General features: G+C 47.7%; 1 protein-coding gene across 1 annotated transcript in view; it reads left to right on the top strand.

Moving 5' to 3' along the window:
- Positions 1–25744, top strand: part of LOC138516434 (sialic acid-binding Ig-like lectin 9) — a 530018-nt gene that overhangs the window by 380704 nt on the left and 123570 nt on the right. The window contains exon 5 of the mRNA XM_069631556.1: positions 9655–9747. Within this exon, the coding sequence (XP_069487657.1) occupies positions 9655–9747 (93 nt within the window). The remainder of the gene's footprint in view (positions 1–9654; positions 9748–25744) is intronic.

The raw sequence follows: 25744 nt of genomic DNA, 5'->3' as shown, positions 1-25744 counted from the left end.
ATTTTCATTAATAGAAACCTTTTATTATATATTGAATCTGTTTTCTGTGTCTCCTTCCATGATGCCAACCTCGCAGTACACAGTGCACGCTGTGGTACACCAAACCCTATTGGGAGTTCTTTTGCTGTGCAGCCCACACTGAATACAGCCAGGTTGGGTTTTCCTTTACGTAATGGATCTCCCTTTTCACAAACATGCCTCCACCAGTTTTGAGTATTGCTTCCCCCAGTGTTGGAGTTTCCACCACTTTCTCATCATAGATCTACACTTTCCAAGGGAAGGAGATTTACCAGCAGATTTGTGGGGACCTTTCCAGAAGGTTGAGTGCAGACCTTTGTCTTACTCACATTTATATTTGCTTTACTTTTGTCAGAAGCCTTATCTTTCTGGTTTGGGTGTAATTTTGTGTGCTTTCTTCTGCTCTCAAATACTCGCATAGCTGTGAGCAACTTTTGTGCAATGTGTACAATAAAAGCGTGACAGGATATTTATTATATAGAACAGCAATTTCCTGTTTAATAAGAAGTCTTTGAAGAGGACAATTAGTTGAAAAGCTCATGAAGAGCATTGTTAAGGTCCTGAGTCAATGTAGGGGACAATGTATGATAGCAAGCATGATCTTGTCTGCATAAGTTGTCTACGAATCTTAGAGATGTAGTCTTTTACATCTACACCCTCACACCTCTAGATGAGCAAGACAGATAATATATTCATCTCTAATCGTTCAAGGTGAGAATTATACTGTTGTAAAAAGTGAATGTTATTACCCAAAGGAAAGGGACTCTACATAGTCCCAAGGCCGAAGGTGAAGTCCAGGGCATCAGGAACCCAGGATGCCTAGAGTTTTAGAAGACTTGACAGAATCAAGCATGTCTTCTTGGTGTTTCTCTATGTAGTGAAACTTGGAGATTAGGTCCAGGTATCCTGATGTTGCAATCGGCTGGGACAACTTCAATCAGGACACTTCGACTGACACTCTTCCCAATCTAGGGAAGTGAACTCAGTCTTCAAGGTTTATCTAGCTGCCCTTCTCTGTTCATCAGGCGGTAGAAGAAAGGGTCTCTCTACGGTATGTCCTAAAGATCTTCACCATTGTGTAAAATAGATTTCCATCACTCATGCAAATATCATTGAATGGTTGGTGACTACTAATTTATAGTCCCATCCTAGCAGGGATTGGGGGCACCGAAGCCTCCCTGAAGGGTTCAATGGAGATTATTTCCTTTGCACCTTCTTTTACAGCGATTCCCAGTCCTCAGCCTCCAGTGGAGTTGATTCAGGGCAGCACTGTAAGTAACTTCAATCCAGCATTCCAACTAAGTCAATGCCTAGTCTGGGATGCTCAATGGAAACCCTTATTTATATATTTTTATGTCAAAAGCTCTTTAAATTTGGATGATGAACCCTTATATAACGCCCCTCCCTTTGGATCTCCCCGACTTCACTGGGCCAAGAAGTAAGTTCGTTTTGCAAATTAAAAGGTTTATTTGAAGAATTGAACAATACATATAATATATATATATATATGTATATAAAACACTTTTATGAATAGAATAATATCTGAATAGCACACTTATGAATATGAACAGTGATCAGCAATGGGTAATATTACAATATCAACAATCTCTTTAATCAGTTAGGAGTAGGAATAGAAGAATAATGTAGCAGAGGATACTTTGTATGAGTTCAAGGAAATGCAAGATAGGAAAGAATGCAACACAGAAATAAAACTTGATATGATTTCAATCAAAAGACAATATAATCACTTTTTCCCCTGTGACTACTCACTCCCGCCACTATGCAATATGAAGAGATGGAAATGAGGGCAAACAGGTTTCAGGAATATTAATCAACAGTTCAATCCCAGTTCCCCCAGCAGGCTTAGAGAGAATAGGTATGATTTTAAAACAGGTCAATCACTTTTAAATGTGGTTTGCAATGAATGGGAAGATGCTAAAAATGACTTTCATTCGCCAAGTGGGATTCAGAATTAGTGAGAGTTACTTTGGATTGGTTCAGGTCAACACTAGCAATGATTCATGAATGGTTATCAGATTGAAAACGAATTTCAGCAGTTGAAAACAAGAAACAGCTATTTTGACAAGTGGTGAAATTGTGCTAAATGGCAATTCGTGGCAACTATTCCGCGTGCGTGAAACGCGATTATGGAAAAACTATAAGGAATTGTTTTAGGATCTTAGCTTCAAAATGACAGTTAAATTTCGGTTCTAGGACGTTGGGTTCAAAAGATACAGAGGTTTTTGTGAAGGTAGATTTTTCAGAAACAGGGTCAAGATTTCAAAAGGAAAGATGCGCTTTAAAGATTCGGAATCAATATGGACTTATACTAACGGGCTATAAAGAAGCAAGACACTCAACGGGCAGCCACCAGAACAGCCGCGCCTCCGTTCTGATCTCTGTCCGTCAAAACACTTGTCCCTCTTCAGAAAAATATCAGCGCATAGATGATTGATGCTACAATTATGAAGGATTATGTGGAGGAGAGAAGAACTTAGGATAGACAACAGAGATTCAATAATGCAGTTATGAATAGGTTGGAATGGTTGGATTGGGTTACTTTATACTAAGAGATGAATATGGACAGTTCTAGACTAAATACTCACTCCTAGGCTTTGGGATGGAATAGGCACCGTCAAAGATCTGGTCAAGGGTTTAACTGGGAGTCTCTCACCACCGGACAGGTCTCAGGCACTGGGTTCTGCTCTCCGCACAGCACTAGGATCTGTGCAGCCTCTTGGTCTGGATCTGATATGTTCTGGATACAGCTCTGCTCTTTGGGTCTGGATCTGGGTTCTAGCACAGGGTTCTTAGCTAGAATAGCAAAACATCTCAGCCAGGCTGTTGGATTTTGAGATGCGCCTTGGAAGTTTAGGGGTTAGGATCAGGTTGCAAAAGGTTCAGCTTGTGGGTTAGGCCTCTCTGCTTGAAGGTTCTAGAGTTTGGTTCTAGAGCTTGGTTCTGGAGTCTGGTTTCTGGATCTATGTCTGGATCTTCCTGCACGGTGCTTCGCCAATAAATCAGTTGAGAAGTGGAAAGTGTGTGTCTTGTCTGTCCTCAGCAGTCCCTATTTATGTAATTCGAAAGTGGGTGGGGAGGCTGATTCTCTATGCCCAAGCCTCTAAGGATCTTATAGGTCAGAGGATTCCCTGTCCCCTGATTGGAGAAAGGAACAGCGTGTCATCCTGTGTCATCATGGGTCATATTTATGGCTTAGGGGAAAACCCCTACCTTTTGTCCCTGTACAGTATACCTTATTTTTCATAAAACACATATTTACAATATACACAAATTGTTAATACTACATTAATTACATGACAGATTAATTGAGGCATGTCTCGGTTCAAGTCCCATGTTCCTATGAGCTTTGGTTCAGAAATTACAACTTTTTCGCGCTTTTGGTGGGTTTCTCAATATTAGTTCTGCACCAATTTTTATATATGCATGCACACCCCACCTGGGCACATTTCTGTAATTTTGTATGTTCCTAGGATAAACACAGTAGCTACAATATGCATACATTCCGGGGTTTAGTCTCAGAACATCGCACAGATTCCAGCTTAGTCTTAAACTGTGAGTGCATTTTTCATTTTAACAATCTCAAAGTTTCACATTTCTGTCAGTTCAGTGCAATTGGTTATAAACATTTTTCTAAAACATATATTTAATCCCATGTTAAATCCACATTTCAGTCTGGTCCGCCTCCAGAGCTGGGCTGACTCAGAGGTCACATGTCCTTCTTCCAGCCAGCAGTTTGTTGTCACACCCGAATTAGCATTTCTATTCAGCCAAAGGCCTCCTTTTTCTGCATGCACTCAGACATTTTTCACAAATACATCAAACCATTTCTTGCTTCAAGCCTTTTCAGAATATAGTTTTGAATTGTATCCACCTCTTAGGCTTCTGATAGCAAGTCTTTCTTTGGCATAGTTTGGGTTCAACGAACAACTTTACACAAAATGGTTTTAAATCGCCGGCTTCTGATAGAGGTGAGTAACGGTATTACACCCATTTTTGACAGATTTCTTCCAGCAAGCAATCCTCAAAATTGGACTTTGTTCAGATAACACATACTTCTGAGGACCTTATATTTATGTAGATTCATGAAGGAGAATGATGTTGACCACCCAACAGGGAGGTTGGATCTTTTTGGGTGGTTTGTGAGCCATGATTTTCGCAAATTTGACACCAAATAAAAACGGATTTCTCAAACAGTCCTGTTTCTTTTGCAATGATTTTGCTCTGTGGGCAGCCACATGATGGGTTTTGGCAATGATCTCCTGTGTTACCACTGACATAGACAAAAGTAGATGGTGGCCTATTTTTCAGATTTTCACTGCGCACTTTCTGGTGATTTCTAGCGAGCAGCATGCTTTCCAGCAGCCATTATGATGTTTCTGCTACCAGCAATGCACAGTAATGTTGTAGGGCTTGGACCAGTGGGTTAAGACATCCCACAGAACTGAGCATGTAGCAAGAAATCAAAATGATGGGAAGCATCTTCCCTCACCCTGAGCTCCCTGGATGCTATAGCACTGCCAATATATTGCCTATCTGGGAACGATGGGCCTTTGCTTTCCATGACCTAACTTTGTCTACAGTACACTTTGATAGGCAGTCTCCAAGGAGTTGTTGTGGGTTCAGCCCACACTTTTGAAGCTACCCCCTCACATGTGAGTGGGGTGTGAACATCTTAATTGGGAATTACAAAGTGCTTCCTGGGTTGGCCTGGAAACATTTGGTATCAGTCTTGAAGAGGAATACTTCTAAGAAATTGTTTCTTTCATTTGGTAAACCCAAGAGTGTTGTGAAAATTTATTAACTTTGCTCATATAAAAAAGTGGAACAAACTATAATTCAATTTCCACTGCACCACAATATCACAATATTCCCCATTAGCAGACCTTTCCTCTATAATTAGTTTTACCTAGCATTCCACTTGTAGGTAACATTGGGGATACCAATGAGTTTTACTGTTGGGTCTTGTAAATCGGTGTGCTGCCAATTGAAATGAGGCCTCAGAAGACTTTACTGATTATTATGTTGTGACATGATATGATATGGCATTTATAACACGCCTATACACAAGTTTTTCAAGGCGCGACAAGGCAAGGGAGGAGGAACAGAGGGAGGACAAAAAACAACGATATTACTCGGCCTGGTGACATTGAGATCGCGCAAATGCATGGGAGTGGGGGAAGAGAAGTGCTGGGGGGAGGGGTGGGAGGATAGATAAGTGCAGGGCAAGAAATCAACACAACAAGTAGTGCATCTAGCAGGTGGCAAGTGCGAGAGTTTAAAGCACAGACAACAAGTGTCTAATAAGTGCAGGAATGGGACTGTAGGGTTACAGATACAGACTACAAATGCAGAGGGTGCCAGGAGGCAGTGCTGGTGTTCAGCTGGACAGGCAGGGAACTGTTCCAGAGTTCGGATTGGTAGCCAGGTGACCAGTACAGTATCAGACAGAAGATCAGCAGGGGAGAGGAAGAGAGAAGGCAGAAGCAAAGGAAGGTCTTGAGGTGCTTCCGGAACCGGAGATGATTCTGAAACCAGAGTTTCACATAGGCAGGTAGGCTGTTCCATAGGGAGGCACCAGCCGAAGAAAGAAATCTGCCCCCAACTTGTTGCTTGGAGAAGCGACTGGCCCTTCAGGAGATGGAAGTGGAGGAGTGAAGAGCTCGAGTAGGAAGATATTTCAGTAGAGAAAGCTGGAGGTATTGCGGTCCCAGGCCCCAGAAGGCCTTGTGGACAATGCAGAGGGTCTTAAACTTGATCTTGCAGCCACTGGGAGCCAATGGAGAGATTTCAGAGCTGGAGAGTTAAGATCCCTGGGCTTGAGTCTTGCAGTCCTGTTCTGGATGAGCTGTAGAGGACAGAGAGTAGAGTCAGGTAGATTTAGAAAGAGGCTGTTGGAGTAGTCCAGCCTAGAGAGAACCAGAGCTCTGGAGACAGTGAGTCTTTGGGGGAAAGTGAGGAAAGGAAGAATACCTCTAAGGAGGTGCAGCTGGTAGTTTGACTTCTTAGAGACGTCAGAGATCTGAGGAGAGAAGGAGAGTGTGGAGTCAAAGATGACGCAGAGGTTCTTAGCCTCACAGGTTGGAGCAGGAAAAGGGCCCACAGTGGGTGACCAGAGAGTGACCAGAAAGGAAGGTGCTGGTGTGCCGATGAGGAGAATTTCTGTTTTACAGGCATTAAGGCAGAGGTCATTGATGGCACACCACACCTGGATTGTGGAAAGACAATCCAGGATTTGAGAGGGGGAAGAGGTTGCTGAAGGGAGCCTGAAAGCGAGCTGTGTGTCGTCCGCATAGCACTGAATGTTGGAGCAGAATGTGGCTATGCGGTGGGTGAGAGGTGCCAGGTATTGGTTGAACAGCCAGGGAGAAATATTAGACCCCTGGGGAACACAACAGGTAGAGAGAGATAGAGGAGAGGAAGGACCCAAGTTGGATCTGGCAGGGTCAGTCAGAGAGAAAGGAGGTCAGCCAGGCTAGATCCTGATCAGTGATACCCAGGTTATCATGGAGCTGGTTGAGCAGGATGGCATGGTTAACAATATCAAAAGCAGAAGAGAGATTGAGTAAGATGAGGACAGAGGGGTGGTTAGTATCCAGGTTTGAGAGCAGGTCTTCACAGATGTTCAGGAGAACAGTTTCCCACTTCTGGCCACTCTGAAGCCAGACTGATGGTCATGAAGACAACCAACAGATTCAGTGTGAAGGTTAAGCTGGGAGATGGGCAGTTTAATCAAGAATTTGGCCAGAAAAGGCGTAATGGAGATCGGGTGATAGTTAGCCATACAGGAGGGGTTGGCTGAGGGATTCTTAAGAAGACGGTGCACAAGAGAATGCTTCAGGGAGGAAGGGAAGGTTCCAGTGGTGAAAGAGTGGTTACAGAAGTTGGCCCAGGCTGGAGCGAGGGTGGCAATGTGGTCCTTGATGGTTTTGGATGAACAGGGAAGAACCTGTTTTGACGAGACTTTCATAGATCGGCTTGTCTAGAAACCTTGTCAACGGAGAACAAAGGAAAGGAAGAGAAGGGAGGAGGAGAGATGGCTGCAGGAAGGCCAGAGGTAGAGGAAAATGTAGAGGACGAAGGAGGAGAGGAAAAGAGGGTGAACAGCATGTCCTGGGTTTTCGAGATAAAATGTGAAGCCATGGTCTTGCAGAGGGCCTGCGAGGGGACAGGAGAGGTAGGGACTACAGCAGGATTGCCCAGCTCCTTGCAGATTTTAAAGAGTTCGGCTGAGTTGTTATATGCCGCAGATACGCAGGCTTGGATGTGAGCTCTCTTCTTAGTGAGGACAGAGAGTCAGTACTTCCTTTGGAGCAGGCGGCAGGCCAGTCTGTCAGAGGGTGCACAAGATGCCTGCCATTTCCTATCAGGCACCTTACATTTGTGTTTAAGGGTGACGAGGTCTGAGTCGTACCAAGAGTTTCACTTGGCTTTGGGCTTCAAGCGGATCCTCTTGACAGGGGCAAGTACATTGAGAGTGTCAGTGATAGAAGAATGCTGGTTTGAAAGGGCTGTGTCAGGATGTAAGTCAGCCAGAGGTGCAGGAGGGGGAGCGAAAGTGGCTGCGAAAGCCTCAGCTGACACACGCTTCATGGGTGGGATGACCGAGAAGGTGGGTGGCAGTGCAGTGGTTGGCTCGGCCTAATGGGTTCAGAGAGAGAGAGAGAGAGAGAGAGAGAGAGAGAGAGAGAGAGAGATGAGAGGAGAAGAGAATGTGGTCACTCCAGGAGAGAGGAGTGGTGAAAGGTTCGGATAGGGGGAGGTCTGAGGAGATCAGAACTTCAAGGTTGTGCCCTGCAGAGTGAGTCGGGCCAGAGGGAAGAATGGAGAGAGAATTAGAATCACAGAGGTTGTGAAAGAGTATAGAGGAGGGACAGGAAGCATCCAGGTGGATGTTGAGGTTTCTGAGAAGGAGGAGTTGAGTAGTCGAGGCCAGGAGGGAGGAGGAGGAGTCAGCCCACTCGGAGAGGAAGAAGGTAACCTGACCAGGTGGCCGGTAGATAGTAGCCACAGTGAGAGACCGGCCAGGAGAGAGAGCCTGGAGACCAGGCATTCGAAGGAGGAGTAGACCTGCGTAGGATTGACAGAGACAGGGATCCACTCCGGATAATCAAAGCTACACCCCCACCGGGATGGTTGAATCTGGGCACAAAGAGGATCTTGTAGCCATCAGGCAGGAGAGTGTCAAACCTTGTGACAGATCCGGCTGTGAACCATGTCTTGGTAAAACAGAGAACATCAAGGTTGAGATCACCAGGAGACGGCAGATGTCAGAGGAGTGTTTGACAGCTGACCGAGAGTTGGGAGTGGCAATGTGGAGAAGGTTGTCACCCTTGAAAGACTTCTGTGGAGGGGTACAGGTCAGAGGTACACCCTGCGGTAGTGAATAAGGTTGCCAGAGGAGGAAGGAGGAGAGGGCAATGTAGCCAATGAGGAGGATGAAGGTGCCAGAAAGATGGCAGACAAAGCAGGCAAAGGAGCCGGAGAGGGGAAAGAAGGGACAGCAGGAGAAGAAAGGAAGTTGATGAGGAGCAAGAAGCATCTATCAAAGAGGAGGAGGTAGGCCAGAGGGCACTGGCCAAGACGGTACCATTTATATAGACATTAATGATGGTCTTAGAGGAGTGGAAGGGGGCCAGGAGAGCCTCCCACAGGGTGCTACTGGGACAGGAGGAAAAAGGAGAGAGCACACAAACCATATGTGGGGTCCATAGGTCTGGCAAAGGAACGACAAAGAGGATGTCGGTGAGCGTCTGTCTGGTATCAGCAATGGGGAGGCCTGGGTTGGAGACCAGAAAATCCATTTTGAACTTCTTCCTACCAGACTTAGTAAGATGGATAGGATTGTCAATAGGGAAGCAGTTAGAGAAGATAGGAGAAAGAGAGAGCACCATCAAAGATGCAGAGGAGGAGAGAGGGTAGAAAGTAGGGGTGGGGGAGGTGAGGTGGACCAAAGGTAAGGGGGGAGGAGACACTAGGGGCTGACACAAGAGGAGAGGTGCAAGTAGACAAGACAAGAATGAGACAAGAACAAATTAATAAGGTACACGATGGGCTCGATGAGAAAACGAAGAGCAGTCAAGTAGATATGAAACAACCCAGTAACAGACTGAGAACGAGGGAACCTGAAAGAGAAAGGATCACACCAGGGAACCACAGGCAAAGTGAGGTCTAAGTGATAAAATAAGATCAAGGTAACCTAGGGAGAAGAGTGAGAAACATACAGAAATAGGCAGTACAAGTATACAGCAGTCTAAGATAGCGGACACAAGAACAGTGAAGTTGAACAAAAACGGGACCTAGAAGAAGAAAACAGCAGATCAGAGTATGGGATGGGGAAAAGGGGCAGGGGGGAGGGAAGGAGCCTACAGGGGGAGTGGGGCGATATGCGGGGATGTAGAGGAGCGAGCGAACCTAGGACGGAAGGGGCGCATAGCACACGTGATCTGGAAATGGGAGGGAACTTAATTCATATGTTCTTAAGGTGCTAAATACATTACTACAATTACACCATATGTAATCTTGCTGATTTTAACTCTGTTTTGGTTGTTTTTGCTTACTGTGTGTTATTTGTTTACCTAGTAATTAAATAAACATGTTGCTCATTTTTTTTTACAGGTGCAGGATTTCCAACAATACTGGTTGTGATTGCAGCTGTCATCGTCTTGCTTCTTTTTGCAATCGTTATCGTTCTGGTTCTGAAGAGAAAAGGTACCTCATTGTTTGTCCATCAACCCACCTGTGCAGACACCTCATAAAATACAAATAATTGTATTTGAAGCAAGAGGAATTGTAAGCTTGTAAGCCGTTCACTCAGAGAAGCTTTACGAGCCATAAGGGAGAATTAACCATGTTATAGTGGTTGCTGAAATTCAGGGTAGCACTGGGATAGTCCTGGGTGCTGCATCTACGCTGATTACGTTCTGCAGACTGCACGGCTGAAGTGTGACTCACAAAACTGCACCACACTTAGTCTGATGCGCAGTCCATCGGGTTCAGCCCTGCAGACTAGAGAACACATTCAGAAAGGGAGAAGTGCTAGGTCAGGTAAGTGGAGGGTACTGGTGACCGCAGAGTTGGAGCGGCAGGGGAAGGGGGATGCCTGGGCCACACAGTGGGAATGACCTTCGGGGGGATCCCCCAGAACTGAGCAGGAGGGGGGAAAACATTGAGCGACCTTACGGGGGCAGCCTTTACTGGGCGCCCATCCACAACATTGGTTTTATATACACAGGCTTTGGCCCTAAATCTATATAAACTGTATGCGAATTCCAGTTTTAGGTGGTTTGGACTGGGAAGGAGACTGATGAAAAGCACCATTGTGGCCTGAATGCTGCAAAGAAAGCCAGCTTCTGACATTTTTTCATGGGACCTTTAGCGTGTTAACTGACTCCACTGTGTTTATTTTGGTGGAAAGGAGGGATCTGTGTCTAGGATGACATCAGGGTTGTCACTGTTCAGATGTCATGTTGGAGTTATGAATCCGGCAATGGGAGGGTAGGTGTGTGAGGGGTCAGTTCAAACATGCCATAATATCCATCTTTCATTGGAAACAGAATCAATGTGATTCTGGGTCATCCAATGGTCTACTTCAAGTAGATTGTGCTAAGATTTCTGTTGTCTAGGTAAGTAGAGTTTTTGATTTTGAAGGATGATTTGGGTGTCATTGAAACATTTATAGTAGCTGAGGCTGAATGTCTGACTCAAAGCGGTAAAAGGCAATAGTCAGAGGTTGAACATAACAGAAGAGCTTTAAGCCCTGGGATCAGGGAGGGATGGGCTGAAAAGGGGTAAAAAAAGATAATTTCATTTTGGAACAGATAATGCAACTAAGGGCCTTAGAACCCCGTCAGAGACAGTTGATTGATTCGTGAGGGTTGGTTTACTGTGTGAAAGGCTGTTGATAGGTCACAAATTACAAGTACTACGTTTTCTTGGAAAACGATTATGGAAGAATCCCTGGGCATTGCATTAGAGTTCTCGTTTAAGTGTTTTGAGTTTTTACAACTAAAGCTAGTCCACAGCTACTTGAACAAATATTTGATGTGCTCTTTTTACTTAACAAACCACACTCTTTTATTTTAAATATATCTTTTTTGGCATTAAATGCATCTTGTTTTGACTATTAAAAAGCCCACTTTGACTGTTTTTTGCTGGACTTTTTTAAAGAGCATCTTAAAAACCGCTGCAATTAGTGCTGAAATGTATTGATTCTTTTTCGAAAAAAGAACCTGATTAACATCTACTTACTAAATATTATTCGTTTAGCCAACATATATTGGTGAGAGTTTAGAATGCACAATATTACTTCTTGTAAAGAGTTTTTGAGCAATGTATCACCCCCAAACAACTCGTTCAATGGTTTCTTTGAATTTCTCACTATTGACAAGTCCTACCTACCACAGACATCAATCCTTATGCAATTGTAGAATGTACACTGCAAATGTAATACTCTTGGGCCATTCTAAACTTTCTGATTCCTTAAAGCATGCATTACATTGTATTTCTGTAACAATCTTGTGATTTGTGTATTGCTGACATGAATGGATATGCAAAGCCATTGAAGGTGCATTTCTTTTTTTTCATAACAACATTTTATTAAGTATTACAAGTCATCAATACATCAACAACAGCATTGTGCTTAATACGATCAGCATTGAGCAATATCTATTCATGTGGAGGATAAGTTATTAGTCGGTGTTAGATAGAACTCAATTGTCCGATACTATATTCAAGCTTGGTGGATATATCAGCAGTTCTGGGCTGGGCATTTCAGATTGTAGGTTTTGGCCTGGTCAATAGAGGGGGCTGCTTTGTAACCACCTAGTTAATGGTGGCCTTCTGGTCAGGGCCGGGAATCTGGTAGCAAAGTCCATGAAGGGATCCCAGATATTCGTGGATTTGGTGAAGGAATTATTTCGTATCGCGGTTACCTTCTCCGCCACTGCAATGTCCCAACATTTGGACCACCATAATGCTGTCGAAGGACCCTCCTCATGCTTCCGCAGGCGGGCCATGGCAATTTTCGCTGCAAGGAGAAGGTGCGTACACAACTGAGGTATGTGACCAGAGATTGGCGGTGCCCCGTCCCCTGTTTCCCCTAGGAGGATGATCCCCAGGTCCCAAGGGATAGTGAGTCCAGTAATGTCTTTGATGTGTTTGATCACCTCCCTCCAGTACGCTTCAGCTTTTGGGCATGTCCACACCATGTGAAATAATGAGCCCGGGATGTTGCAGCCTCGCCAGCATTGATAAGAGAGATTTGGGTGAGCTCTGTTGATTTGGACAGGGGTTACATAATATCTATAGCAGAGTTTGTAGCCACCCTCCCTGTTAGTAATGCGTTGTGAGCTTTTATGCAGCCTGGTCCAGATTTTTGCCCAAACCTCAACCTCTATTTCCCGTCCTAGGTATCTTTCCCATTCAATCATGTATCTTTCTTTTTTCATGGGATCGGCCCTGTCCAGGAGACGGTATAGTGTAGAGATTTTTCCTCTTTTTCATTGGGGTTGTGAGGGTGCTTTCTAGAGCCGTCAGCTCTCTAGTGCATTTCTCTCGGACCGCCCTATGGGATAACCAGTGCCTCAATTGAGTGTAATGAAATCGCTCTCTCTCCCCTATCCCAAATTTCTCTTTACATCTTTCAAATGAAATGGGCGCACCCTCCTCCCAGAAGTCCCTTGTTTTATGTAGTCCCCCCCTCCCTCCAGGATTGGAAACTGTTGGGGTTGCAGCCTGGTGAAAATTCTGGGTTGTTCCAGATAGTTGATAGCGGGCCCAATGCTCCCCTAATGCCCCATTTCCGAGCCGCTGCATTCCAACATCGGACAGTTGTGATTGTAGCGGACAGAGGGCCTGTGTTTGCTTGCACCTTTCTTTCCGGCAGATGTGGGAGATCTGCGGGGCTGCCCAGGCACCAGGACTCCTCTATCTGCTTCCATTTTGGGGCCCCCTCTTCTTGCACCCATGAGAAGGCATGAGATAATTGAGCTGCTACGGTATATCTGGCTATATCTGGCACCCCCAGCCCTCCCTGATTCCTGTCCCGCATTATTATTCATTTACCAAAGCGCAGCTTTTTCCCTCCCCAGACAAATCTCTACATTTTCTTTTGCATATCTACAAGTACTGGGCCCGGAATGCGGGTTGGTATTGCTGTGCAGGTATAGAGCCACCTGGGGAGAATGTTCATTTTTATGGCCGCAATCCGCCTGAACCAGGATACTTCCCTACATGGCCAGGTCTTTAAGTCATTTTTAAGAGTTGTAAGAAGTTGGGGAAAGTTTTCAGCATATAGTCGGGCCGGGTCCATAGTGATTCTCTAATCACAGGGCTGTATGAAGAAATTATTTAATTTCGAACAGAGACAATAGCATCGTAATCACATATATTAAAATAGTCCACATTGATCAAATACCTGCATAAAATGTCAATATAAATATTACAAAAAAGTGTTAACCTCAATCTAATATTAAATACAGTAAGTTCATACTGAAAGCCAAAATCTTCCATCCATTCATAAATTAAAGTGTATTTCAATAAGAAAGTATTTTATGCAAATGGAGCATGGATTTCAAAATGTCTCGCAAGTATTTACAATCGCTAAAAATATAACCAACTGGGAGATGTACTTGTATATTAAGCTGACTCTAGTTTTGCAAAACAACTGTAACCCCAAACAACTCCTCAGTGGTTTAAGGCAGGATATTTGTTTTTGGGCCTCTAATTTGTACCTGTTTTTTTTTTCCTTCGTATAACTGATGCTTTACTTGCAAAGCTGGGCAGCTTAAAACAATCACTGCAAACATTAAGGACCCGATTCATAGAATAATTTGCGCCGAAAAAGGGGGACTTGTGCGCAAAAACATGGGCAGGTGCCTGTTTGTCGATTAATGGAATGCGCAGGGATTACCGGAGACTTGCGATGATTCCACGCGGGTCCAACACGTCACTGCAACACTACGAACGCCTAGTGCGAGCCTCCCAGTGAAGGGTGTACTGTCGTGCGCCTTCACTTAAAAAGGTGGCGGAACACGTGCAATGGGGAACAACAAGTGTAAATGTGGGTGTTACGTCGGAAATACCACAGTAAAATACTCGCAACGCCCACACGCACGCTAACAACATGTATTCATGGAACAGGACTCGACGGCGCAAGGACAAAGAAGTGTAAATCCGGAAACACGTCCGCCACGCGAAAGCTGGCGTAAGCGTTACTGCTCATGAAAAACAATGCATAAAAAGGGCGCGCGAGAAACCAATGTGCGTACACAGCTACGATGAATGTCCATTTCTCGCAGCAGTGATCGCAGGACACTGCAGAAGGAAGAGGATAGCCAAGGCCCGCATTTTATTACCCAGGACCAGCCTTTTTGGGATGCCTGATGACGAGGTCTATGCCAGGTATAGGTTTCCACCTCATATTCATTTCATGTTAGACCTGGTCACGGAGTGGGAAGATGACCTCACATCGCCCACCCTGTGCTCCCAAGCACTGATCTCCTCGGAAAAGGTGCTCACTGCATGTTTTGGCCACTGGGTCTTTTCAGCGGACAACTGCCATAGTTGGGTGCATTTTTACAGCCCACGCAGTCACGCTGCCTACACCAGGTGTTGGCAATCATGACTGCACGCCCCTCAGTCCACAGGCACATACGCATGCCCAGAACACCCTCAGAAAGGCAGGCCATGGTCCAGGACTTTTTACGGGGTAGCACACTTCCCTAAAGTGCTTGGTGCTATCGATTGCACCCATGTAGCCCTACGTCCACCTATGGCTACAGAGCACATCTATCGCAATTGAAGCACTGGCATTCCATCAATGTGCAGGTTGTATGTGATGCCAAGGGAATCATTATCTCTGTATATGCTAACTATCCAGGGACCACCCATGATAGTTTCATATTCAGAATGTCACCCCTACACCGGACCCTGGAAGCTGGGAGGCATGGCAGCACATGGCTTATTGGTGAGTACAAATGGCCCTGCAAATGCATGCATGTCTCACACAGACAAAACCACACCACTGACAAACCATGTCACGTCCACAGGGGGCAGTGCCTACCCTCTGAGCACCTACATGATGACACCAATACAGAACCCCACCACACCACCCCAAGTAAGGTACAGTGCAGCCCATATTGCAACTAGGGCTATAGTGGAACACACATTTGGAGTGCTAAAGTCACGCTTCCGCTCCCATGACCACACTGGTGGTGTGCTACTATAAGCACCACCAGTAGTGTGCAGGATCATTGTGGCAGCATGTGTCCCGCACAATGTTGCAACATGACGTGGCGTAGAGGTGGACATGGTGCTGTCCCCACATCCTCAACCACATGCACGGAGCCTGCGCATGGGAGGGGAAAGGGCACGTGGTGAGGCTGCCTGTACCCAGCTTGTGGCACCATTTTTCACCTAAAATCCAACCCCTGCGGAGTGCACACAGCCCAGGCACATTCCAGGTGACAATCGATGATGACAAAGGGACAATCATCTGTCCCAACCTTACCACCCTGAGAATGTGTCCTTGGAAGTGCTACATTGTGTGCATCCCTTAGAACTTAAACTAACTCAATCTCATGTGCACAAAAGGAACACATGGAAGATGAAGTATGCCACTACCACCATGCCAAAGTACACATTCAAATGCTGGTATGTCACCTAAACCCTCCCACACCTCATGTCACCTGGTTGCTACACCATGGCATGCAATGTCAAAACTGAGAAATCAATGAGCACCACATAACACTACTGTCATAAAGTGCTCAACAATAAATGGAACAAGTACAGAAATAACTCACTCTCACACATCAAAATAATAATGTACACAAGAACATCATTTGGCCAGTACAACCTACCACAAACGCAGGACCCAAGAGTGAATCTGTCTGACAGTGACCAATCATAGTTGCACAAGTGCCTGAATGTGTCGTAACTTGCGCATGGCACCCTTGTCTTTTTTGTGTGGTTCTGCTAACTAAAGGGGGCAGGGAAGTGCATACAGCAGGAAGGCTAACAATAATGATGCTAGGCAAGCTAATACATGAAGATGGAACATCAACAAAGGATGGATCTCAATGTCCAAACAAAAAGGGGTGCTAACCATGCACTGGACAAACAATCATGAATCCCATTAGGGGTGTATACACAGGTCGGACTTCAGACTGGCCACCAATATAATGGCAGCCCAATGCCTCTGTGTAAGTTACTTTTACATGCTGCACTCCTTGCAAGCCCATGGAAAGGGGAAGCAGGAGTGGCATATGTGTCTGGACCCTAAGGCACAAACAAGGAGTGTACCAACACGATACAAGCCTGTATGGGTCCATCTGGGACCTACAGTGGATGCCCTCGGATGCCACACAAAGCAACACACTGTCACATAAAATCACAATAGACCACAGGTAAGACAAGGGAAGGGAAGTTGCAGAGATTGCCTGCTGGGAACTCCAGCAGCCTAACTCAGAACTAAGGACTAACATAAGCACAAGTGAGGACACAAGAATGGAAACTTAAATTAACTGTGTAAAATAGGCTGCAAAGTCACCAAGGTTCTGAAGGGGAAAAAAGTAAACAAAAATCAAAAATGGCCATTGTGGACCGGTGGGGGGGAGGACCCACCCAGAAGGGTGAAGGGGCAGGGTGCCCATCAACACCAACATGTGTGGATGTTGAGAAGAAGAATAAAAGCCTCCATTGGTTCATGGGCTGCACGGCTAGCATGGATTGGTAGAGCTGTCGCTGCTGTCGCCATCCTCTGGTATAGCATTAGAAGGGGGTAGTGGTAAGGGAGGTTCACCACGCATAGCCCTGGCCTGGTCCTCCATGTCAGTGGCCATGCAGAACTCAGATGATTGCATCTGCAACATGATGGCTTGGAGGTCCGCATGCAACCACTCACGGGATGCACAGAGTTCTGCATGCAACACCTCACAGAATGCACAGTGTTCCTCTGAGATGGTATGGGTCAACTGTTGCATCTGCTGTTCAGACCGTCTACTGCGGGCTGCCTCGAGTGCAGCCAGTGTAGTTTTGTGGGACTGATACTTTTCCCTCAGGGCGTCCCTGTGGGCCCAACCCTCTGCAACAAGGGATGCCTGCAGAGCCTTGAGTTCCACCCGTCGGCTCCTGTTGCTGGCCTTCATGTGCAGCCTGTGTGAGCGGCATGTGGACCGCAATGCCTGCAGCTGGTGCTCCACCTTTCTTTCTGGGGGGATCATGGAATTGGCCACCCTATCCATGCCCTGTACCAACATCTCAGATGAAGCACCCTGTTGTTGTTCAACAGAATACATAGACTGCTCCCACACAGTATTGCCATCTGCTTTACGGCCACTGTGTTGGCAGACCCCATGCCTGTCTGGCCCAAGGGAACCTGGCCCTTGATGTGATGGCGCAGTCTGTGGCTGCAGGACTGCATCCCTTCCTTGATCTGCTTTCCCAGGACCAGGAGCCAATACTGTGGAGCATGTCCCTGCAGCCGTAACCACCACAGACGGACGTGTCAACACTGACTGGCCCTGTGAGGGGTTGTCCTCCCTACAGACATTTGGGACACAACAGCACCTACACTTGATGCACTCACCTACGACAGCACGGAGGAATCCAAATCCGGTTCACCACCAGAGCCACAGGTTTCATTAGAGGTGGACTCATACTGAGTCAGGGCCTGGATGGACTGTACCACCCGTGGATCATCATGGGCTGCCACACCACATCCTCCACTGATGCTCGGTGGAGGCTCAGTATCCTGTTCCTCCTCCACCTCCTCCTCTGCATCCAGTGCCTCATCACCTGTACGTGAAGACCCATGTAAATAGCATAGCCCACACACATAGGTATCACAATGTTGTCATGCAACACATTAACCTGCCATGTCACTCATGGCACAAAATCCTGCATGTACGCAGTGTCAATGGAAGGGAAGGGTAGCATGAAAGCTGCCATGGACGCGTGTGGAAGGGCTCAATACCACATGTACTGCATGTTGCATAGCATCTGCTTCACACACGAGCACCTGACTGGCATAGTTGAGTCACCAACATCACTGATGCAAATACACAGATGCCACGTAGCATAGCCATGCCTGAACTGTCAAACAGCATGAGATGGAACTTGATGACTACTGTCCCAGAGCCATGTACAATGGATGTGACATGATATGTAATTCACAAACTCCAAACACACAAGTGTCACAAGGTGCAACGATGCAAGGGTGGTGGAATAGAGTGAATCCAGACACACCCATCGAATGAGACCTGGCCACATTGACATCACGCAATTTAATAGGCACGGTGAAGGGTAGACCTGGGGTTGGAAGTCGGAGTGGGCCATGGAGTACATGGGAATGGCATCCTATTAAAATACAACTACATAATCAGTAATGAAAATGCGGTGGGCTGGTGACAGTGGAATGGTAAGTGCAGTCATCAGGTGTCAGTTGCTGGTAGTGGGTTGTAGGGATACAATAAACAGCCACCAAGTGCGTGGGATGCCAGTGAGGCAGTGCATGGGTTCAACAGGTGGCTCAGAGGCCCGTGTCAGAGATCAGAGTGTGGGCAGATGACTAGTGCATTCTCTCAGTCATCCAGGACTCCAGCAGGTGAGAGGAGGAGAGAAAGCACAACACACGAGGAAGCATCAGAAGTGCCTCCAGACCTGGAGACGGTTCATCTCCAGTTCAATTGAGGCAGGGAGGCTGTACCAGAGGGAGGCCCCAGCCGAAGATAGACATCAACCTCAAACTCATTGCTATGAGAAGCTACAGACCCTGTGGGAGCAGGAGAGAGATGATTAAAGACCATGAGAAGGAAGCGAATTATGAAGATGGAGTTTAAGGAATTATGGCCCCAGGACCCATAATGCCTTGTGGACAATGCACAGGGCATGGAACCGAACAGTCATAGCCATTGGGAGCCAGTGCCATCATCACAGTCCTAGGAAGATACAATACCTGGCCACAGGACAAAAGGACACTTCCCACAGTCCAGTTCTGGATGAGTTGCAGAGGGAAGAGAGTAGAAGTACAGAAATCTTGGTAGAGGCCATTGCAGTAGCCCAGCATAGGAATTACCATTCCTCCGGAGACAGTGAGCTGCTGGGGGAAGGCGATGGAAGGAAGAATACCTCTAAGTAGGTGCAGCTGTTAGGGTGACCTCTCAGAGACGTCAGAGATGTGAGGAGAGAAGGCGAGTTTGGAGTGGAAGATTATCACAGGCTATCCGCCATCATAGGATGGAGCAGGATGAGGACCATGAGAGGCTGGACAGAGAGTGACATGAAAGGAGGGAGCCGTTGTGGTGATGAGGATTGTCATGGTGTGCTGCACATAATTTGTATGCAGTCTGCAGAACAACAAGCACGGGTCAGTCCCCCATGACATGGTTCACCCATGGCAGTCATGGCAGAACTGCCAGACAATCATAACACTTCATCCAAGCAACATACACATGCCCTAGACGCCCACGCATCACCACTCACCGGACATTTCCTCATCAATTGGCAGGTCTCCCATGCCTTGTATCTGCTCCACATCAATCATATCACTAATGAGCTCTTCATGTGGAGTGAGTTCATCGTCCTCTCGTGGTGACCCACCTCCAGTCACCAGAGTACAGGCGTAGGTGGCAGCCAGCTTCTGTTTGGCTTGGCGCTGGAGGTCATTTCAACGCTTCTCCACCTCAGGAGTGGTGCGCCTCTCATTGCCCAAGGTGTTGATTCGATCCGTGATGCGCTGCCAGTGGGCCACATGCTGAGGAGGCGTGTGTGTGCTCCCTGCCTGCACGAGCATGTCACGTTTGTCTTCCCGCACATAGTCCACGTGGATCTGGAGCTCCTCATCATTGAAGCTCCTCTTCCTTGATGTGTGGGTCTCCTGTGCTGTGCCTTGGGTTTGAGCCTGTTCCGCTACTGCACGGTTCACATTCTTGCAAGGTCGTGCAGACCCTATGTGGCTGGGACCACTTGGGTCAGTAGGGGCTGGAGCACTGGTGGACTGGGCTATGGCATCACCCCCTGATGCTGGGTCAGTAGGTTGCCATGCAGGTATCCCTACCTGGGTGCTGGTGCCAGGATCTTTCACTGCACGTCCCTTCCCCTTGGACACAACGCCATCTGCCACTGTGTCTCTGTGGACCAGGGCCTTGATCACTACAGGCCTGCTGGGGGACCCTGAGCCTGGGTGGTGGTGGCTGCAGCTGCCCCTGGAGCTACCTGAACCTGCTGCTTCTGGACTCTGGCTGGTGTGGACAGTAGATGACCCTGCTGCTCCTGGACCCTGGGTGCTGGGGACATCAGTATCAGCTGCGTCTCCCTGACCCTGTTGGGATGGGGGCCTAGCTCTCCCTGCATGGCCCCAGACACCTCGGACACCTCGGCCACCCTTCCCACTTGTTGCCCTCCCACTCATGGCACTGATATATTAGTGCAATGGGAGGCACAGCTATCAATTGTTCTGGTTAATTTCAGGGAGGGGGCAGTGACGTGATGTAAAACGTACCAGTGTGCTCCAGCTCAATGTAACCCCTGGGGAAAAGAAAATGGTCCGCGTAACGCACAGGCACCCCAAAAATTAAAAATACATGTACACGACCCCTCGGTAGCCCACGTGAAAAGAAAAAACATTACGCAGTACGCTATGGCACCCAGCAATACAAAAAATGCGTACGTTAAGGACACGTAAGGTACTGTGATGTTAAGAATGGGGGTACACGACTCACAGGGGCACCAACAGTATGCAAAATGCATACACAACTCACTGTTAGCCTCACAAAAAAGGGAAAAGTACACGCGCGTTTGCGCGGAGCTAAATCCTCCACCAAAACAAAAAAGCTTGCACTGTCGCAATAGTTATGAGATTGCGTGGAAACGCTATTATCCACACATCAGTCTGCTATAACTCGCACAAGCATGTGATGGTCTCCTACGCACTACTTTACCCCAATCCTGAATGCCAACACCCAACATTCAGTGCGTGTCACATAACTTATGCGCTTACGCCCTGTGCGGATAACCCATCACTCTGTTTCCAGCTGCCCACGCGAGTAACACGGAAGACCCACGCTCTTGCTTACCAGCCAATTTACCTGCTTCTTACTGCCCTGAGCTGCCTCCTACGAGCCATATGCTGCTGCCTGCCAACTGTGTGTGCCTGCTGCCCACATGCCCTGCAATTTGAGTGCCTGCTGTACACCCATTGGCAGTGCTCCTGTCGTCGGACCTGTGACCACCTCTGCTGATCCAGAAGACTTCCAATGTGCCAGACGACTGCTCCACTGCCCAGCCCCAGGACCACCTTGCCCACCCACACCTGCCTCAGGGGTTGCCATGTCTGGACATAGATCAACTGAGGCAAGTGGCAACCCCACGGCAGCGAGGCAGAGGGCTGTCAGCTTCAGTGCCAGAGAAGTTGACATCCTGGTGGAGCAAGTCCTGGGGCATTATGATGCCCTCTTTCATGGACCAACGCAAGTTGGCAAGGAAAGATGTAAGATGATCTGGGCCGAGATCATGGGTGCCATCAAAGCGGAGGCGGTGACACCCTGGGACTCCCACCATGTACACGAGCGCTGGAAGGACCTCAAAACCAGGACCCACAACAAGGCCCGGCACTTCCTCAAGGCTGGTGTCAACCAAGGGGGGCGCTGGGGCCAGTTGACCACCAACAACATGCAGGCCCTGGAGCGGTTTTACCTATCGCTGCACGCCCAGGTCATGGATTTGCAGCTGTGTCTGCAGTCGACTGGTAAGTATCCATGTGTTGGTGCCCTCAACAATGCATGTGCATGTTGATGTGTGGTTGGAGTGTGCACCTTGATCTTATGGCAGGTATGCCTCTTGTACGGATGTCTGTCTGCATGCCCCAGACAGTGCTGCATGTGTGTTCATTAAAGCAAGTGTGATACCAATGGTGTTACTATTGCAATGTATGACGTGATGCAGCATGTTACGACGTGCACATGGTGGTTTACATGTGTCTGAGACGTGGCTGTATGAGAGGTGTGACACATGGGTGCTGTCGTCAACATCATGGACATGCATGGTGTACATGTGCATGTGTCTGAGATGTGAGTGTGTGACTGGCCCACACTCCTGGATGTATGTTACTGGAGCTTTCGCATGTGGTCTCTACTCTTGCTGCCCGATTGACATTGACGGGTCTCTGATGTGATGGCTCCGTGCACTGCTTCAGGACTGTCAGGGGATGTGTGTGAATGACATGTGTATGTCCCATGATGCATGTAATGAGCATGCACAATTTGTAGGTGGTGACAGTGCCATGTCCAAGGATGTGATTGTCTGTTGTGAAGGACAGATATGTATGTGCATGTGTGTACATTGCACGTACCTGTGTGTTGTGGAGGGTGATGATGGTTGTGACCTTTGCCAGTGTACATCATGTGTATATGTTTTGAGCCAAACACACATAGGCACAGTATCCTGATGTTTGTGTTCTATTTCTCCTTTTACACAGTACCGTTGGAAGAAGAGGGCGGAGAAGGTGCTGTGGAGCAAGGCAGCAAGGAAGCCTCCACCAGGCACAGACGCAAGACCCAGTCATGCCCCCAGGTAATTTCATCTACAGGGCGCGAGGAGACTGGTGCCTCATCAGAGACATCGGCTGCAGCTGCTGAGGGGAGGTCCAAGAGGGCGAAGGTGGACGTGGACTCTTCGGCAGCCGGAAGGACAGGTGAGCTCACACAGGGGCAATCCACTGCGGAAGATGCTGGGGAGGCATCCAGGTTGGTGGGGGAGGAGGAGGAGGCCGCATCAGCCCAGTCCATGGGGCCTGGCGGGGGTGATGACGTGGTGGTGACTGGTGCAGTCCAGACTCAGGGGCAGGAGGCAGTACAAGTTGCCGTGGAGGTGCCTGTGCCTAATCCTGCCCCATGGCCTACGACTGCACCAGTATGCACCCGCGGGCATGCCCCAAGCCAGACCCATCTGCAGGTGGCGGATGTTTCCACATAAACAGAAACACCAATGCCTGCGGATCTCGCCATTCGGGACAGGGTGGAACCGTTGCTAGCCGGTATCAGGAGGTGTACAGGCTCCATTCGTGATGATGTGCAGGCTTCCAATCGTGGGCTTGCACATCATCACAATGAGGTCTGGCATCTCCTGAACTGGCTAGCTACGTTCCTGGTCTCGAATTAGGTGCGCTGGCTGGCCACTTATGCGACCCCCTCCTCGTCTTCCTCCTCTGTGCGCCAGTCGTCCTCCCTGGCGTCTTCCGGGCCAGATAACACCAGGGCCCCCTGTGTACCTGTCCCACCAACGGCGGGCCGTCTGGTGGAGATCACATCCCTGCCAGAGTTGGGAGTCAAGGTTGGATCATCCAAGGTGGTTACCACGCAAATCCAGCCAATGACAGGAGCTGTGGCAATGGAGGGAGAGCAGGCACCAAGGAGCAGGGCACGTGCACGACGGCCCGGGTAATGTCATCAGCCCGGAGGCTGTCCTTAAGAAGCAGGCACCGGGCAATTTGGCAGCAGGCTCAGAGTAGGAGGCTACAAGACTCAGGACCTCCCATCTCAGGGAGGCAGGTATCGGGCATCAGGCAGGATGCCAATGTGAACCTTCGGCAAAGGATGTCTTCCGTGTTGGAATGTTTGGGGCAGTAAATCGGGGCAGAGAGGCAGCAGGCACGGGAGGCGAGAGTCACCATAGCCAGGGCGGAGATTACACTGTGTTGTGCAGAGAGGTGGGCTGTGATCCTCGAGTACACTTGCAGGGAGTGGAAGGGGATGGAGAGGACCATGTTGGAGTCCCTGCAAGCCCTTGAGGTGAGAGCGGAGGCCCGCCTAAGGGAAGTGGACACAGTGTGCAATGATGCCCTGGCTGAGACATTGAGGAAACATGGTAAGGAAAAGGAGTAGCCCGCTGTCTTTGTAAATAGTTATTCGTATATATGTTTCCGTTATTATTATTTATTATTTAGAGATTTTGGATTTCACTCCATTTTTTGTACATAGTTCTTATTGTGTCGTTTTGCTTTTATCCATTGTATTATTTGGAGTGTAGAGTGGACTTTGCTCCATGTTCTTTTTTTTACATAGTTTACTTGGGCTTTCTGTTTTTGTGTTCACCATGCGGAAATGTTCATTATATTTGAAAAAGACTTTTATGGACATTGACTTTTTTCTTTCTTTTGAGTTTTTCTTGTACATATTATGAAATATTATTTGGACATTTTAACATTATTCATATGTCTTCATCTATATATTTTGCTTTATTATTTGCAGTGTGTATGAACATAATACAACTGGAGAATATATTTAATTTTTTTTACTCACAGTAATTGTTTCTATCACTTTTTCTATACAGTTTGCAGCTTTCTTACTCGGTTTGGTGTCTGTGGTAATGTGCATTGTTGGTCATGTGTGTGATTACTTGCATGCATGTGTCATGTTTGCGATACATTTGCGTGGGACATATGTACATGTGGATGACCAGTGGATGACCAGTGGATGGGTGTGAAGGGGGAGTTTGGGTATGCACAGTCAGGTGTCATTGGCTTTCACATGTGCAGCATCACTGTCTATTGGTCCTCACTGTGTTTGGGAGGGTGGTGGGTGGGGTGACTGATGGGAGTGTAAAATGGTCACATTATTTCATCAGGATTTCCTTGATGCAGTGTAACACACTTGCCGTGCTTTGCCCTTGACCAGCATGTGTTTGTGCTGTTATCATTGTCTATGGTGTTGTTGGTCATTCTAAACTGGCAGTCAATTTTGCCATTTCTCTGTTTTTACACATTGGTAGACCAATGCGGCAGTCTTGGTGGCTAGTGCACGGTCTGATTGCCAGGTACTCATTCAGGACTTGAGTCATTCCTCTTTGCTTGTGCTTTTGGTACTCCTCTGCTCTGATGAACTCCTGTCTGAATCTGCATTGGTCACCAGGCTACCCTCTGAAGTTGGGCAAAGGTACCCCAAACTTGGACTGTTTTTATGTATGCCAACAGCCACCAACATGCTCTTCACACCTGCTGTCTGCACTTAGGCGTGGACTTGACACCAGCTAGCTGCAGTTGGCTTGGGTGCAGCCGAAGGGTGCGCGCTGAGTTTTCACCTGATTTGGCTGGGGTGCGACCGGGGTACGAGCTGAGTTTTTACGCGATTTGGCTGGTGTGCGGACGGGGTGCGGACTGAGTTTTCACATGATTTGGCTGGGGTGCGACCGGGGTACGAGCTGAGTTTTAACGCGATTTGGCTGGGGTGCGGACGGGGTGAGCGCTGAGTTTTCATGCGATTTGGCTGGGGTGCTGACGGGGTACGTGCTGAGTTTTCACGTGATTTGCCTGGGGTGTGGACGGGGTACGCACAGAGTTTTCACATGATTTGGCTTGGGTGCGACAGGGGTAAGCCCTGAGTTTTCACGCAATTTGCCTGGGGTGCGACAGGGGTACGTGCTGAGTTTTCATGCAATTTGGCTGGGGTGCAGACAGGGTATGCACTGAGTTTTCATGCGATTTGGCTGGGGTGCGGCCGGAGTAAGTGCTGAGTTTTCACACGAGTACGATGGGGTGCGGACAGGGTACGCGCAGAGTTTTCATGTGATTTGGCTGGGGTGCAAACGGGGTATGCACAGACTTTTCATGCGATTTCGCTACGGAGGCTGTATGCTGGACCAGGGATGGCGCTGGGGCTTGTGCCGTGTTAGGCATTTCCATTGCTTTTTACTGCACGTGGGGGGGTGTTGTGGG

This window comes from Ambystoma mexicanum, chromosome 6q (assembly GCF_040938575.1).
Source record: "Ambystoma mexicanum isolate Mex_15411 chromosome 6q, UKY_AmexF1_1, whole genome shotgun sequence".
Taxonomy (NCBI): domain Eukaryota; kingdom Metazoa; phylum Chordata; class Amphibia; order Caudata; family Ambystomatidae; genus Ambystoma; species Ambystoma mexicanum.
The sequence above is the reverse complement of the archived record's forward strand: the minus strand, read 5'-3'. Positions and strand labels throughout refer to the sequence as shown.